The following is a 19,068-nucleotide window of genomic DNA, read 5'->3' on the forward strand; positions in this document are numbered from 1 at the left end:
ACTTTTTATATATGAATGGGCGAATAAGTAACAGAACTAATAATAATAATAATTATGCTTTATCGTTATTGCTCGCATTGACTGTTCTTCAAATTTTTATATATTCCTTTCTAAAATATGCAGTCCTCCTGCTCTAAGCATACTATACTTCACGATTACAATCAATTTAATTCAAATTATGTCTCGTGATTAAACCCTACATCAGCTCAGACGAACAGTAAAGTAAAATGGGTTCTCAATATACAACACCCCGGTATTAAGACGATAATTTACTAATATCATGACAATGACAAGTTGAGATACAAGCAATAAAAGCTGTCACCTCTTTGTCTCACTGCAGGCACTTGCTGTGTCTCCCTCTTCGAGTTGTCTCCTCCTCCTCTATTATAGGCAATGGTATCATATTTATCGTCTCCCACTGCGGCAGCAGACGTAACATTGGAAACTGTATCGTTTGTTAGGATCACAAGAATAATTATAAGATTGGTGAGAAAAGTGTCAAGTCCAAAAACAAACAAACAAACAAATAAAAGAATGAACAAAACGAAACAAAACCAACAGAAGCATATCGTGATGGGAGTACATTGTACTACTATATTTTATAGGGACAACAATAATGAACACTTTAGAATAAAGTCTTTTCATACCGACACAAATCTTGCGATTCCTAATGCAAATTAGTCTTAATTATTTATCATTGAACAGTGATTTCTGAATGATGTATGCTGTTGGTGAACTCTAAAAACAAATTTCTAAATATACAACTAGATGACCACTTTTAGGACCACTTTCAGGACCACATGTAGTGGTGAAGATCACTTTACCTCTTTTTCTCACTGTGGGAGCTTGTTCAGCTTGGTTCCTGACCTGTTCGCCTCTTTGAACAATGTCACCAGTATCCTCTTCTGAAGCAGCATACGTACTCGGGGAACCTTCATAAGGAATTAAGATATTAATTATACTTGTGTTTAATTTGTGTTGTTGTCGTTGATGTTGCTTTTCTCAATTCTTCTTCTTTCATTTCTTTACTTCTCGTTATTTTCACTCTTCAAGGCCCATTCTTCACTTTTCATTTTTGTATTTTTCCATGGTGCCTTCTTCTTTTGAATTAATTTCATCCAGTCTCCTTCGTCTAAGCCTACTTTCTTCTCCTCTATGTTCCCTCCTTCATTGTTCTTCTTCTTTTGTATCCTCTACCCATTTTTAGTAAATATTAACCCTACCGTAAGACAGAATAAGTTACCATGAAAGAATGAAGACTGAAAATGAAGAAAGAGAAGTGTGGAAGTAGACAGAAATATAACAATTAATTAAATGAAGAGGAATACAGAGCAGAAGCTAGAAAAACAAGTGGAATAAAATTGATTAGAAAGAAGCTGTTGCCTATCTATGTTACCTTTTGCATTAGTTTGTACCGAGTCCGATCTGTCTGTTTGGTTGATAACCTGATTTATAGTATCTCGAACAGCGCCAAATCACAATTTTAGATTATAAAGAATAAATCCTATTCGGAATGACTGAATGTTACCCTTTTCGTAATGTTTCCTCACAATGTAACAGAGTCCACCGACCTCTGCTCCGTCCAGGGCATCTTCTAGTTGTTCCCTGGTGACACCCTTTATTCTTTGATCCCATTGAGATAGAAGGTCTCTCAGAGCCACGTTGTAATCCTCCTTACATCTCGTCAGCATGCTCTTAGCTTCATTGTAGCCCACACCCATTTTATTGCAAAACGTTGAATACTTTCCAGCTGAAAATTCTTTGAGAGTTCGTCGAAGAGAGCATCCTTGTCTACCATGATTATTCTTGAGATTCGTTGAGATTTTAAACAGAAAACGAAACCCTGAAAGCAAACAAGAACAATGGGCGGAAAACCGTTAGAAACCACATTTAAACCATAAAGTGCCACAGGGTCTGACCTAGTAATTTGGTCTTGATATCTTGAGTAAATCGTTCTATATCGTTATTCTGTAGCGCATATTAGGGCCTGTCAATGTGCTTCACAATATACAATTTACAATCAATGAAAACACTTATAAAAAGATAATTTGTTAGTGCTCTCTAAAATTAACTTGGGCATCTGTCATGAAGCGTTGCGATATTATCAGGAATAATGAGCAGACAAGAAACACTCGAAGAAACACTTGAACTTTGAACGTCGTTATACATTATACAGAACAGTTCCAGCATTTGTTTACCACCCCCTCATAATGCCATTTGCATGTTTAGGCACCTCATATTTGGGTAGCGAAGTAATTTATTCATAATATATGCTTAGTGTATGTAATAGAGACCCGGGCTCTTGGAGCAACAAAAAGAAAGCAAATCCACGCTTTCGAAATGTGGTGCTAGAGGAGGATGCTGAGGATATTTGATTCGTTAATCAAATGATTTTGTCAAGAACCAAATTGGAGTGAAAGGTCACCCTATGCCAGAAGATAGATACGAACAATTTACAGCATTTCTAAAAGAAGGTCATTACCAAAGGTCGAGTGTCAACTACAACGTGGTAGGCCAACAGTTCGATGGGCCGACGGGATGAAAGACATTTATACTGGCATGAACATCTTCACGGTTCATCGCTATGCCCAGGATATAGGTGGTTGGAACGTCATCATCAATAGGGTCACAAAGGATCAGTCATGACTCGTAGGACGACGACGACGAAGATGTTGTATATTTCTATGATAACGTTACAGTTACATTTCACTGTACTTTTATTCATTCTCCAGGCATACCGGGCCCCCTTAATGCCCTCTCCCTGATTAGCTATCACCAACTTAAAAACTTGTACCCCATTTGACTAACCTTACACAAGTATCACGCTAAGACAACCGGCAGATGAATCAAATGACCTCAATGGGCGGGATAAGTATTATCCTGATTACTACCCAACTCAGACAGCTACCCCGCTCATTGGACATTTACATTATCAGTGCGTGCACAATTCATATAAGTGAACTTGTACAGAATACCAATGTTTATCTCAGCCCTGATATTAACAAATCTGCCATTATGTTTGTTATACATATTCCAATCTACAATTGGGAAATAGATGGGATATAATTATTTCCGTTGTTCTCAAAGACATAAATGTATCACTGCCCACTGCTTACCTTGTTTAGATAGAAGAAATGTTTGAATTCCGCTCTGTTGAGAGTACAACCCCTTCTGTTGCACACAATGAAACGCTATTCCGTTGACGCCATTACTGTATATTTAATAATCATGTTTTGGGGGGCAAAGCTAAAGTCAATCAAAAGGGGAATCCCCGAATAGGCATTATTCACTACAGAGGGCGCTCACACTTAGCATCGACCAGTGCCATTGATTAGGATGTGACATCGACAAGATTTCTCCGTATAATATTCATGTTATTGTTTGAATGTTTCATGATGAAGATCTTTTGAACAAGGTTGGAAGGTGAAATGAAGGAATGTATCAGCATTACTTCAAGTGTATTATCAAGGTTGTAGACGAAAAAAATTTACCATGTATGTCTGCTTAAAAACCATTGACTGCAATGTGTAACGCGTATTTACATTCCAAATATTTTACACCCAGCAATGTAGTGATGACACAATATAAATAATGCCTACTGTAAGTGCCCAATTTGCCATAGATGATGAAAATGTGATAAAGTACAGGATGATCCTGTCCAAAATATTAGTATTTAATTTTAAATTTATTTTTCTCACAAAGATAATGCTTAAAATCTACTCCAAATTACTTTTGAATATGCAGAATTCAGGCGTTGTTTAGTTTCCTGAGTTTTAAAGAACTCCATGAAAAAAAGGGAAATTAACTATTATTTGTTAGTATTGGATTAGTTTATTTATTTAATTGGAAACTCAAAGAATACGATATGTGTTATTAATGTTTCATAACTGGTACCATAATGCATGAAATTTTTTAATGCGAAAAGATTTATGCATTTTGGAATGTTATTTAAATATTATTAACTCCTAGTGTAGAACTTTTGAAATCTTACCCATTTGTGTTGTATATGGCTTTTATGACGCAAAGGAAAATGTTACAAATATTAATTCACCTCTTCATTATCTTGGTTTATTTGCGAGGATTGTAAATAAGGAAATATTTCTTGTTTCTGTTAAAATACAAATTAGAAATTGAAGAAAATAAATCTAAGAAAATAAATTCGGATAGTACTATTTTAGATAAAGATAATTCATGATATACAGGAAATGCATTTATAATCTGCTTTCAAGTAAATATGTATGAATAATTCAATTCAATTCAATTCAGAACTTTATTTCAAACTCAGCTGCACAAGCCAGAGGTCCATAAAACATATGTTACATATATATTTATATACTGTATATACAGGCGCGGATCCAGGATTTCTTAGGGGGGAGGCCCAATTTTGAAATTATGCGAGCCAAATATTGGTACGTAATGGTGACCAACAGTGACGTAATGCTGGGGGGGGGGGGGGTCGGGGCAGGGGGGGGGGGCGAGTTCCCCCCTAAGCTTTGACGTTTCATTATATTAATAGAGAAAGAAGACGATTCGTTGTATCATTCTCGAAAATAATTCGCGTCTGAATTTTGTTTTTCCCCTCCCGCGCGAAGCGCGAAAATTTTTACGATTTATTAAATTATTAGAGAAAGAAGACGATTCATGGTAGAGTTCTCGACTCTTAATCCTCGACTGAATTCAGGTTCCCCCCTCCCGCGCGAAGCGCAGAAGCTTTAACGATTCATTAAATTATTAGATAAAGAAGACGATTTGTTGTACTGTTCTCGACTCTTAATTATTGTCTAAATTCAGTTCCCCCTTCCCCTCCTGCGCTAAGCGCGGAAGCTTTGACGTTTTACTAAACTATTAAAGAAAGAAGACGATTCGTTGTACCATTGTCGACCCTTTATCCTCGTCTGATTTCAGTTTCCCTCCCTCCCTTCCCGCGCGAAGCGCGGAAGCTTTGACGTTTCATTAAATCATTAGAGAAAGGAAACGATTCGTTGTACAGTTCTCGACTCTTAATCCTTGTCTAAATTCAGTTCCTTCCCTCCCCTCCTGCGCGAAGCGCGGAAGCTTTGACGTTTTACCAAACTATTAAAGAAAGAAGACGATTCGTTGTACCGTTCTCGACTCTTAATCCTCGTCTGAATTCAGTCCCCCCCCCCCCTCCCGCGCGAAGCGCGGAAGCTTTTACGTTTCATTAAATCATTAGAGGAAGAAAACGATTCGTTGTACAGTTCTCGACTCTTAATCCTTGTTTAAAATCAGCCCCCCTTCCCCTCCTGCGCGAAGCGCGGAAGCTTTTAATCTTCATTTAATCATTAGAGAAAAAGACGATTCGTTGTACCGTTCTCGTAAATAATCCTCGTCTGAATTCAGGTTCCCCCTCCATCCCGCACGAAGCGCAAAAGCTTTTACGTTTCATTAAATCATTAAAGATTCGTATTACCGTTTTCGCCTCTGATTCCTCGTCTGAATTCAGCCCTCCCCTCCCCTCCAGCGCCAGGCTTTGACGTTTTATTATTAGAGAAAGAAAACTATGCGTTGTACCGTTCTCTATACTCTTAATCCTTGTCTGAATTTCAAAGATGTTCTTTGTCTGCTCCTTTTTCTTCCTACGTCCTCTTCCGATTGGGGGGGGGGGGGACCGCCCCCTCCCTGTCTACGCGCCTGCGGTCAGATAAACACATCTTGATACCTTGTCCGACCCCGCAAGCTCAGGGGTTTAAGGCAATAAATTACGGTCAGATAAGCAATCAGGGGCCCGCCTTAGAGCCCCTGGTGGGGTCGAGGCGGCGGAGCCGGCCCCGGAAGCTCAGGGGTTTTAGGCGTTTAATTAAGGTCAGATGAGCATATCTTTTTGTATACCTTATTATTTTGTGACACTGGCAGGTCACTATTTTGCGTGGGGTCCAGGGGGCGGAGCCCCAAAAAATCAGGGGTTTTAGGCATTACATTACCGTCAGATGATCATCTAAGGGCCCGCCGTAGGGCCCTAGATGGAATCCAGGCAGGAAGCTTAGGGGTTTTAGGCATTTAATCACGGTCAGATGAGCATATTTTGATGCCTCATTATTTTGTTAACACTGGCAGTTAACTATTCTTACTTTCTTGCTCTCATTCTATTTTATTTCTCTTTAATATACTTTTTCAAGAAAAGTGGGGGAGGGGGGGGGGGGGGGAGCTCGAGGCTCTCGATCCCCGCCGTACCTCGGGCCCTGACATGTAGGAATCTCAAGAATCATATTTTTTGCCTGGCTGTAAATTTAGGAATTTGTCATTTTCCAACAAACACATACTAACGTATAATTTACTAAAAAGTGAGGAAAAATTTCGGAAATTATGTCATTTCAGCATTATTTGTAATCCACCGTTGTGGAATTAGAAATAAACCACGTTTGAATTTGATTTCCCCCAAGACCCCCCCCCCATCTATCAGTACGCCAGTATCTCCTCTTTTCCTTTTTTATTTCCCTTTCCTTCCTTCTCTCTTATTTTTTTAATTGGGGGGGGGGGGGGGGGGTTAACAGCCTGGCCCTTTCGGCCCCCTGATCTCCTTCTTCCCCATTTTCTTTTCTTCTTCCTCTCCTTTCTTTCCCCTTTTTCTCCTTTTCCCCTTTCCCTTCTTTTCCTTTCTTCTCTCTTTTTTTTTGTTTTTGTTTTGCAGGGGGGGGGGGGGGCAAGGCCCGCTCGGCCCCCCTGGATCCGCGCCTGTATATATATATATATATATATATAGGGAGTATAAACATGATGAGTATAATAACAACACATCTTACAAAGAGTATAACAAAGTAAACTATACTACGTATATACAATCTAACCTGTATTATGTAACCTGCACTGCAAAAAAACCAGGGTGTTAAATTTCTAACACCAGCACGGAATAGAAAATACCAACACACTTGGTGTTAATTTCACGTCCGTTCAACACCAACAGAGTGTCGAAATATTTAATTACAGGTTGATGTTCCGAGTCTTGGTGTTATGGTGTTGAACTTGCGCATGCGCATAAGTTAGTGGATTCGAGCAAAATCATTGGACGACAGTTGTCATATGATATGACGTCGTATCGTCAAGAATCTCTTCGGGATATCGTGGTTATGGAATTTTAGTCAAGGTCTGAATATCCTATTTCATTAGCGCAATCATGCCGTTAAGTGTGAACATTTGTTCTGCAGACAGAAAACTTAGAAAAATGTTACTACTAAATCCAACAGACACCGCAGGATTATTTGAATTGAGTGTTAAATCATTGGTATTGATTTTAACAATAAAAATCAGGATTAAATTCTACACACCACTGGTGTTGAAATAAATTGTGTTGGATTGTTTAACACCAAAGCTAGAATTGAACTTTAACCCCAAGTTTAAATAATGGTGTTAGATTTTGACACCAAAGGCGGAATTACTTCAACAGCAAGAGTGGAATCGAATTGTTTAATTCCAAACCCTGGTGTTAAATATCACCAGCTGGTGTTTTCCGATATAGATACCGGGAAATTGTTAAAATTAACACCCATGGTGTTGAATTTAACACCCTTGTGTTTGCAGTGTGTATATGTAAGGTTGATAACAGTATAGCAATCTAACTCTAAGCTGTACCTGTAATTGTAAGATTGAAATAAGTATGTATAACAATCTATTAAAGTTGTAACTTGTGACAATCTCTGCTCAACTAACCAGACCAATATACTAATAACAGATAACTATTAAAACAAACAACAAGGACTGTACTGCAACCATGCACGATAGGTTGGATACTAAACAGTCCTTGGTAACACCAACATATAATCAATTTCCGCTATTAAGCCAACATTTCCAGAGGCCCGATGTGTACCTAAGACAACTATACGAGGGGTTCACTGAAACCTTTACAATTCCATTCTCAGAAACATCCACTCTCTGGACGAACTTATAAATGAGATTTCGTAATACAACCGAAAAGGCTGGAACATTCAACTCAGCAAACATTTGACTAGCACTAAAGTATCTTGGTACCCTAAGAAGCATTCTCATGGCATCATTATAGGCCACAGCAAGCCTGTATAAATTGCTCTTCTTAAAATTACACCACTGATGCGCAGTGCCCTAAATAAAGCCACCTTCGCATCCGGCGAACACATAAATTTCCTAACTAGCATATTACCTTGAGCATATAATTTACGACACTGTCGAATAATATCTTTATCATCACTGAGGTCCTCAGTAAAAAAAATGACCAAGATACATGGCATCTGTACAGACATTGAATTAGCTCTACATAAATACAAATCTGGAAATACCAATCTACGGTGTTCCTTACATCTAATTATCATAACATGACTCTTTTTTGGATATATTTGACATCATTATCATATCCATAATCAGAATAAATCTTGAGCAAATTCTGCAACCCAGCAGTTGACGGGCTAATAATAACGAGGTCATGTGCATTCATTGAATGATTGACTACCATACCACCAAATACACAGCCTTTTTTACAAGCATTTAAATTGTCAGATAGACCATCCGTGTACAGGTTAAAGAGAAAGGGAGAAAGAATGCCACCCTGTCTAACTCCATTACTGACATGGAATGGTTCAGACACACTACTTCCCCATCTAGCCATCATAGTTTGATGGGCATACCAAGTATCCTAACCAGGTACCTAGGAATACCTCTATTAACCATTTTCGTTAACAGCTTTTCATGATTTATCCGATCAAAAGCTTTTGAAGCATCGAGAAAACAAAGAAACACAGAGGAATTTCTGCTACGAGAACTTGCAATAAGTTCCTTCAGAGCAAATACACACATGTGAGTGCCATAATGTTTGGCTTTAAAACCGAACTGGTTATCTTTAGTAAGAATATACATCTCCAACCTACCAAGCAATATCTTTTCCAGCACTTTGGACAGGACACTAGCCAATGATATAGGTCTATAGTTGTCCTTACTAGTAATGCGACCAGCTTTATTTTTAATGACTGGCACCAAAACAACGGAAATCATACTATCTGGTAAGATACCATGAATCAAAAAGCCGGAAATGCACATTGCAAGCAAGGGCATGAGTTTCGGACTTGCAAACTTTAAATGTTCAGCTGTAAGATTATCAAGATGACTTATAGTCGTCTAATTTTCTAATAGCTTATTTTACCTCCTCGGAAGAGATAACCATATTTACATCAAAGTCATTACTAGTAACATCCTGCACCGTACTCTGTACACAATTAAACAAGTTGATCTTATTTAAACATGAGATGATGTGCTTGTTGTAAAAAAATGCTTTATGATGTCATCCGTGATTTTGTATCTTAATAACGATTTTATAAAAAAAGAAAAACAGAAGAAACTTGATTAATCTGCTGCAAAAGAATAATGAAGTAAATGACGTTGGCCTGATAAATTTAAAATTACGTAATAAGGTACCTGTGGTACAGATTAAAGTGTTGTACCATAATATAATTTGTAACCGAAGTAGTAAATAAGAAAATAATTAATACCGAGCTCTGGAAATTCATGTGTTAGTAATAAAAGTAGCAATCGAAGCAACAGAGGAAAATGAAAGAATGTTGTAGTACTTTACTATGTACACTGATTTATTTCATTATCCAGCGTAGAATCTTCGTTAATTCTTGCGACTGTGTGAGAAGAACAGACCGCCAACAACACATATGACAATGCCTAGTAGATATGGATTGACTCCGGTCCAGCTTAAGGCCATCCATGCTCTATTTCCATCATTCGTCTCCGTAGTTCGCTCTAATCTAATATCTGATGTGGGGCCACCTCCTACATGTATATGAAAAAAGTTCACAGTGAAAAACAGAAATACACAATGTGGAATATTTAGGAGAGATTTAGAAAAGAAAGATGTGGCTTAGTTCATTCTCTTTATGCTATGTCGCCCTATCCCTATTCCTCTAGGCTAACATCGAAAGGGTGCAGTGCGGTGCGGAGCGGTGTGGTGAGTTCAACGCACCCATTCGAGAAAAGCCCCCCTGCTTTTCTCGAAAGGGTGCGTTAAGAACGGAGTACCATCTTAACACACCCTTTCGGGATAAGCGGGGGGTCTTTTCTCGAAAGGGTGCGTCGACTAGTCTTTCACATCAGTCGTTTAAAATGTTTAAGGAATAGAAATGTCGTTTTATAAATTGAAATAATCAAAATTGAAACTACGTTTTACGTAATCTTGCAGATCAGGCGTTTATAAGAATTAAATCAGTAAATAAAAGGAAACACAATGAAATAATTAACTTAAATATTTTTTTAAATGTCAAATATAGGTGTTTAGCTAGTCTTGCATATAAGTCGTTTATTTATTGAAATAAAAAATAATATCCATTTCTTTTTTTGTATGGAATTCCTTTTTTAAATGTTAACTTGTTTTTAAATGTCTTGCATAACTGTCGTTAAATTACAAATAAAAATGAATTGCCATTTTAATCAATCAGACACACGTCAATGCATTCATTAAGTCTTGCTGAAAAACTGTAGGGGCTTTCTTCAGGTGTTTTTTTTTTTAAATTGAAATTATCTTTTAATGTCTTATCCATCTGGGAAAAAAAAATGTGTTCACTGGCATATATGCTTTCTATGATCGTTGTTATCACATCCAAGCAAATTCAAATTTGAGGAAAGTCACATTTTTTCACATCATATGCCCAGCTTTAGTTCAAAATAAATGTGTCACTTTCATAATCAGTTATTATCCAATTAACCCTAATAAGACCGGGGGGGGCCATTATGCCCCCCCCCCCCTCCACGATTTTTCTGATTGCTCGATAACGCATATGGATGGCGCCCCGCCACTAGCTGACTTTTTTCTTTCGAGTCTTGCGCAACTTTTAAAATAATTTTTTTGAAAATCGGACTTACGGTTACAAGGTCACATGACCTTTTGTCTTTGCATGTCAGCCCGAAAATCGCTCATTTTCTTGATTTGTGTACAAAACATATGGAAAATTCATTTTTCCTAAAAACAGATCAAACATGGGTTATTGGGTCTTGTTTAAGGTTTAGGTGATTTTTTAGGGAGTCAAAATAGCTGAATTGTAGTAAGAAATGAAATAAAAAAATAAAAGAAATGAAATTTTCCAATTTTTTTTGTCGTATTATTATTCAGAATGGTCTAATGAATATATGGAGTGCAAAAGAATGCTTAAATATGAATAATATATGATTTATGGGTAAAAATGTGATTTGTATGACTTTATTTACATAAATTACCATAAATATGCAAAAAAATTGAAATTATTATATTATTCTATACACTTCACTTGACATGTCTGCAAATTTTCGCGTCGATCGGCCGAGATCTTAAGGGGGGGGGCCATAATGGCCCCCCGGCCGTACTAACTACTAAGACCTCAAATAGCCCGGCCTTTTTAGGGTTAAGACAGCAACACGACAAACCCAATCAACATTCACTCACACACCGGTCCACCTTTTCTACAAACTTCGTTATTGATGCTAATTAAAAAGACAAAATATAATAACAAGTTTGATATAAAAGTCAACATATTTATTACTTTTCTTTAAACACTACACGTACACTATAGCAAACAATGCTAATAGTAACAATGAAGGTATTATGGTAAATTCAACAAGATTGTTCCTTGCATGGGTCTGTGGCACTCTGTCCTGATCCTATAAAAGCTCCACCCACCCCCCTCCCTAGAGATGGCGGAGCGACTTTCAAAGTGGGGGGGGGGGGGGCACCAACAAAAAGGGCACTTTATGGGGGAAAAGGGCACCTTCAAAGGGGAATCTCAAAGCGAAAATATACATTTTTTTAGACATTGGTATATAGACCTACCCATACATTATGATTACATTATCAGGGATGATTTTAAATATTTGTTTCTCTTTATACATCATTTATGATATTGCTTAAGCATCATACTTTGAAGTTGGGTGTGATGGTCTGAAAATTCATTTGAGAGCGAGGAAAAATTGAATAGTTGTGAGGTCGCAGTGCGAAAAATTACATCTTATAAAGAGGAAAAACCCCATCCTGATGGGGTTATAAGCACATTCTCATAACGGAAGACTAAACATCTATAAATGCGAGCAAGCGTAGCGAGCGAGCTTTGGGGAAAATTGATCTTAATCGCTTGAAATTAGGGACACATTTAATGATTAGAGGAAAAGGGGACACGAAAGGGATAAGACACTTATTAGAAAAGAAAAGGAGCATGTGTCAGAGTACAAAGGCAATTATCAGAGGTGAAAATGGGGCACTTCTTATACCTATAAAAAAGAGGCACTCACCAGCGATGACAAGGGCACTTATGAGAATGGGAAATGGGCATTTGTCGATGGAAAAGAGGCAACCATCATATTTTGATAGGGGCATTTATAAGAAGTGAAAAGGGGCAGTTATGAAAAAGGGATAGGTTCCTTATTAGAAAGAAAAATTCAATTCAATTCAATTTAATTTTATTTCGCAATATAAAAATCAAAATATACAAAGTAACAGTAAATTTTAACTATGTTTACAAAGGTTATATGCGGGGCTTTCCATGAAGGTTGTGAAAACCTGTGAAGTTGGATCGCCCATTAAAGAATGAAAAACAATACAAAACTAGACTTTAATTCGTCACTTAGACGAATTAGGTGATACGTATGATATTGGTTTACATAACGAAGAATGCATTTAATACACGATATCATATTATTTTATAAAATACTTTTCCCATTATGATCTATCCATATGTCAAGTTTAAATTGTGTCGATCCCTTGATCATTATGGATCTTGGGAAGATAGATTGTAACAAGTTATGACCATTGACTCTATGCAGTAACCGGTTACACCTTTGACTCTAATTTACATCATGAAGAACACACTTTGACGATTTTATCTTATTCAAAGAAATGAAAATGTAATTAATAAATAATTATCATCATTATGATAATGATGATCATGATGATAATGAAGATGATCATGATCATGAGCGTGATCCTGATATTTTATTGAAAAAATGAGGGGTGATTTAGATAGCATATAGTCTCAGCTACAACATCCCCAAAAATCAACAAAATCCAAGCAGGAATAACGGCGATATTGCTCGCAAAAGACAGAAATGTAGAATCCAGATTTGAGGAAAAGTCATCTCCCATAGGGATTAGACACAAAAAGTAATCGTTTAAGTGAAAATAGGGTAATAATTAAGCAAATAGTTTATTACATTATTTGCGGATCTACGTGTTTTAATAATCAAAGGAGATGGTACAGTGAAAGGTCAAAAAGAAAAAAAAGTAATGAAAAACAATAATTGGAGACGCCCGGACTCGAACCAGGGACCTCGAGGATAGAAGTCAAGTGCGTTAACGATATACCAAAACAATTCCCATAGCGATTACACGTAAACGGAAAATGGGATTCTCAAATCCCACTTTGCAAGTGAAATATGAGCATAATCCCGGCATCTGATCGAAAAATAAAAGGCACATTTGTGATAGCTTATTGTCTCAGCTAAAACATATTCGAAGCTCAGCGAAAACGAAGCTAAAAGTAATAGTCCGTAATAGTAATTTTCATCTCCGCAATTTATGGAGGATTCGCAGATTTATTGATTTAAAGACATGTCACCATGCTGTCCGAGCTCTTATTATTTCTAGATTGGATTACTGCAATAGTCTTTATACTGTTTTATCTGCTAAAGATAGAAGGAAACTTGAAACTGTCCAGAATCGTGCCGCTAGATTAATTTTTGGCCTTGGGTCAAGAACTCATACTTCACCTTTACTTAAGGAGCTCCACTGGTTACCTCTTCACCAACGTGTTCTGTTTAAATTCTGTTTGTATGCTTTTAAAATACTCAATCATCTGGCACCTGAATATCTTAATGACACCCTCCAAATATATACACCAACTCGTAATCTTCGTTCAGCAACCGACACATGTAAACTTAACATTCCCAAATCTAGACTCTCAGTAGCTGAAAAACGCTTTGCAGTAGCTGCATCAAAGACATGGAACAGCATCCCTCTTTCCATAAGGAAAATTACCTGTCTAGTCACCTTCAAAAGATCCCTCAAAACTCACCTTTTCCCCCAATGATCTATGTGATATACTTCCTGTACTGTACTTTCTTGTCCTCTTTACATATATTTGTATTTGTAAGCGCTATGGTACTTATTGTTTTTAGCGCTCCTAAATATTCGATATTATTATTATTATTATTATTAAAACAACGGAGATTTTGCTCGCGAAAGACAGGAGTGTAGAATCCAGTTTTGAGAAAAATTCATGTCCCATAGAGAATACACGCAAAATGTAAAAAATTGACATGCCTCCTTTAATCGCAAAAATACGCCATGATGCCTTTGTCAAAATGAAAAATTGTGGTAGTTTATTTGTAGGGAATTGTCTCAGCTAGAACATATCAAAATTTGAAAGAAAATCGATCAATATTTACAGAGATACAATCAATTTTCCAAAAATATGCTGACGTCATAATATGCAAATTAAATTTTTGAGTTCGGAGGCCATTATGATGACGTCATGAGTTAATTGAGGGTCAAATGAGACATGAAATCATATCTCCGACTCATAATCTATCTAAATATGAAAAAATATTGGGAGGTCCTATCTATTCTGAAGAGTTACAATGAATTTTGTGTAGGCATGATTTTGCCCATGTATTGTGGTTAAAAATAACGCAGATCCGCGCGCGCTGTCAACTTTGACGGACGCTCATTGCGTTATTAAAAGATGAACAAGTTATCAAAATGCTTGGAAAGATGTGCCAAATATGATGATAGAGAAAATTCGGCGATTCTATGTTGCAAAATGCTAGTACGCGCAAAAAAAACGCGCGCGCATGCGCGTGAGCGCGATTTTTTTATCAAACGCTCTATATGGCCTGAAACGTATGCAAAAAAAATTTGGGATGATTTAGAGCATTTTAAATTTTTGCGCGCGCGTAAACGCGCGCATTTGCGCAAGTTTATTGACCTGAAATTGACTGGACGGATATTGATCTTAATCCTGATAATTATGAATGAGAAATACTTTTCCGTTATGAAGATCTGATCATTAGTTGATTTTCACAAAATGGCGCCTGGATGACGTCACGATAATTTTGACTCTCTGGAAAGTCACACAGTTTTAAGTTAGACTAAGATCTATCTTCATTGAAAGTTTCATGATAATGGCTTTATTCAGTCTTGAGATATCCTGCGAACAAATTCGAGGAAGAATAAAAAGAAATAATAACTAGATTTGTAATACTTGTTTGGAACAAGTATAGGTGGGCTGATCCAAAAAAAAATTGAGACAAAATGAAGGGTACATTTGAGATAGCTTTTTGTCTCAGCTACAACATACTCGAAGTTCAGCGTAAATGAGGCTAAAACGACGTAGATATTGCTCGCGAAAGACGGGAATGTAGAATCAAGTTTTGAGAAAAAGTCATGTCCCATAGAGAATACACGCAAAATGTGCAAAATTGACATGCCTCCTTTAATCGCAAAAAATACGCCATGATGCCCTTGTCATAATGAAAAATCGTGACGACTAGATTTGTAGAGAATTGTCTCAGCTAGAAGATATCAAAATTTTGAAGAAAATTGATCAATTTTTTACAAAGATACAATCAATTTTCCAAAAATATGCTGACGTCATAATATGCAAATTGAAATTTTGAGTTCGGAGGCCATTATGATGACGTTATGAGTTAATTGAGGGTCAAATGAGACATGAAATTATATCTCCGATTCATACTCAATCAAAATATGAAAAAAATTGGGGTCACCTTGCATCCTAAAGAGCTACAATAGATTTTGCATAGGCATGTTTTTGCCCATATATGCTATGTATTACAAGAGCTCGCGCGCACGGAAATTTATGTTTAACGGTCGATTATTCCGTCATTAATAGTCATAAAGAGATAAACATGTTATCAATTTGTTTGTAAAAATATGTGGAATATTATGAAAGAAAAAAAATGGCGATTCTATGTTGTGCAATAGTCTGACGCGCGAAAACGCGCAGGCATGCGCGTATGCGCGTGTGCGCGATTTTTTTATAAAATGCTTAGAATGGCCTAAAACGTATGCAAAATGATTTTGAGACGATTTTGAGTATTTCAACATTTTACGCGCACATTGACGCGCGGACGTACGCACACGCGCGCGTTATGTGACCTGCAATTGACCGGACGGATATTGACCTTGATCATGATAAATATGATAGAGAAATACCTTTTGGTTATGAAGAAATGATCATGAGTTGATTTTCGTAAAATTTTACAAAATGGCGCCTAAATGACGTCATCAGTCAAGGTCAAGGTTGAACAAATTTCTGTGCTTTGTACATATGCCTATACATATGTGTGCCAAATTTCAAGGCATTTGATTGAGTAATTTCCAAGTTATCTTGCCAACAAAAAAGTGGTTAGAAATAAGAAAAATATTTAATAATAATAATAAATAAAGGCAATTCTAACGAAATTATAAGGTGGTCTGTACGTTATACAGCCCACCTGATAAAGAAAATCTTGACGAAATCAATAGGTGATACGTAGACTTCGTTACGTATCACCTAAAGAAATATAACATATTAAAAGCACACAACAATACATTAATTAAAATAAGCAAAGTACAAACACTTCAACTACCTATAAGACAAGAGAAAGTAAAATAGGGAGAAGAAAAACAATATATAAGGGGGGAAAAGAAAGGAAAGGAAAACAAGATAACAATGAAAGAGGGTTCAGATATAAAATTAGAAAAAAGGGGGAAAAAAATCAACAACTGTGCTGATCAATAATTATTTAGTAGTAAGATTTTATATTGTTTTCTAAAGGAAGATATGAATTGTGATTTCGTTATTACTTGGGGAATCATATTCCACTGTTTAGGACCTAGATAACTCATTGATTTAGCTTCATAACTAGACTTAACAGACCATAAATGAAATTTGTTGGAAAGCCGTGTATTATAATTATGAATTTGACTATTATATTGAAAGAGGTCTGAAAAGGGGGCAGGTAACAACTTGTTTTTATATTTGTACATGAATGTTGCGATTTCTTGCTTATTTATATCATATATATTTAATAACGATAGCTTCTTAAACAAAGGTGCGGAAGGTGCTAGATAATGAGAATTGGTAGCTATTCTTAAACATTTCTTTTGAACTTTAAATAGTGAGTCTAATTCAGTTTGTGTTGCATTAGTGGCCCATACAATATTACAATATTTCAAATAAGGGAAAATAATGGAATGATATAAAGTTATCAAATTTTCGGGTAACAAACTATATTTTAGCTTATTTATCAAGCCAGCATTTCTGCTGATCTTATATGTAAAACATTTGTGATATGGTCCTTAAATCCCAAGCAATTATCTAATACGACACCCAAGAAGTTAACGGAATTACATAATTGAATAAGTTTATTATTAATATAAATGGGAATATTATCGTTATTAATTAAAGGACCGTTATTGCTAGCTATATCGGAAATTTTGGAAATTTTAGATCCTATATTATATTTAGTTTTTCGAAAATAAACACATTTAGTTTTGTCAACATTCAGGGACAATTTATTTGCTTTTAACCAGTCAGATATATTCTTAAGCTCATTATTTAGAACGCGGACAGTAATATTCAAATCTTTAGATGAAAAAAATATACTAGTGTCATCAGCAAATTGATAGAAGGTTAATAAGTTAGAAGATTTACAAAGATCATTAATGTATAAAAGAAATAGCAGGGGGCCCAGTACTGATCCCTGAGGTACCCCAATAAAGACATTTAACGAAGAAGACAAAACACCGTGGATATTGAACTCTGTTTGAAAGATAGTCCCTAAACCAGTCTAATGCAATCCCTCGTATTCCACATTGTTGTAGTTTAAATAAAAGTATCGAGTGATCCATAGAATCAAATGCTTTAGATAAGTCTAAGAAAATCCCTATTATATGTTCGTTAGCTTGAAATGAATCTAATATTTTTTGTTGGACTTTTAAAAGAACATGTTCACAGGAATAGCTGGGTCTAAATCCATATTGAGTGTCACTTAAAATATCGTTGATATTTAAAAATTTATATAACCGATTATAGATCAGTCGTTCAAGTAATTTAGAAAAACATGGTAAGAGGGATATGGGTCTATAGTTTACAAATTTGCCGGGATCGTCTTTCTTAAAAACAGGGATTACTTTAGATTCTTTGAGTTTTAAGGGTACTTTACCAGATACAATGGAAAGATTAAATACATGAACTAACGGCAATACATATAAAAAAGGGGTACGTATCGTTGTAAAAGGGTAATTATCAGAGGTGAAAAGGGACACTGACCATATATGTAAAGAGGCACTTGTGAGAATGAAAAGGGGCACTTATAAAAAGGGAAATATGCATTTGTTGAAAGAAAAGGGGCACCGATCAGTTTTTAATAGGAGCATCTATCGGAGGTGAAAGGGGGCTTTTACGAGAAGAGGAAGGGGCCCTCATTAGAAAAAAAAGAGGCACATGTTAAAATAAAAGGGGCATTTATTAGAGATGAAAAGAGCACTTATCAGGAGGGGAAGGGGCACTTGTCAAAGTAAAACGAGTATCTCTCAGAATTGAATAGGGTAATTTACAAAAGGGTGAAAAAGGTGAAAAGGGGCACTTTTGAGAATGAAAAGGCGCATTTATGAGGAGGGGAAGGGCCTTTTGTAATGGGGGCACTTGTCATAAGGAAAAGGGGCACAATCTTGTGAAAATATAAGATGCGCTTATCCGAGTTAAAAAGCGGTAGTTATTAAAAGGGGAGGGGCACTTCTACAAAGGAAAAAGGGCACTTGTCAAAGCAAGAGGGGCACCTCTCAGATGTAAATAGGGCAATTATCAAAAGTGAAGGGGGTGCTTATCAAAAGTGAAAAGGGGCGCTTCTCGTACCTGAAAAGAGCACTTACTAGAGATTAAAAAGGCACTTATGAATATAAGAACGAAAAATGGACACTTATTGCAAAAAAAAATAGGAACTTGTCGAAGGAAAAGGGGTAGGTGTCAAAATAAAAGGGGCACTTGTCAGAGGTGGAAAGGGGGAAGGAGCATCTAAAAAAAAAGTAAAAGGGGCACATTTCCTATGTAAAAAGGGGTA

The 19,068-nt window shown here is 36.5% G+C and overlaps 1 protein-coding gene across 1 annotated transcript; it reads right to left on the reverse strand.

Moving 5' to 3' along the window:
* Window positions 1–322: 322 nt before the first annotated feature.
* On the reverse strand, window positions 323–3,335 carry LOC100893769 (the record flags this gene model as incomplete). The annotated part of the gene is given in 4 exon segments (XM_030973657.1): window positions 323–445; window positions 825–932; window positions 1,529–1,843; window positions 3,117–3,335. Coding segments are annotated over 3 exon segments (424 nt in total), but the record flags the coding sequence as incomplete, so codon positions are not given.
* Window positions 3,336–19,068: the final 15,733 nt, after the last annotated feature.

This window comes from Strongylocentrotus purpuratus, unplaced genomic scaffold (genome assembly GCF_000002235.5).
Source record: "Strongylocentrotus purpuratus isolate Spur 01 unplaced genomic scaffold, Spur_5.0 spur5_contig_764, whole genome shotgun sequence".
Lineage (NCBI taxonomy): Eukaryota > Metazoa > Echinodermata > Echinoidea > Camarodonta > Strongylocentrotidae > Strongylocentrotus > Strongylocentrotus purpuratus.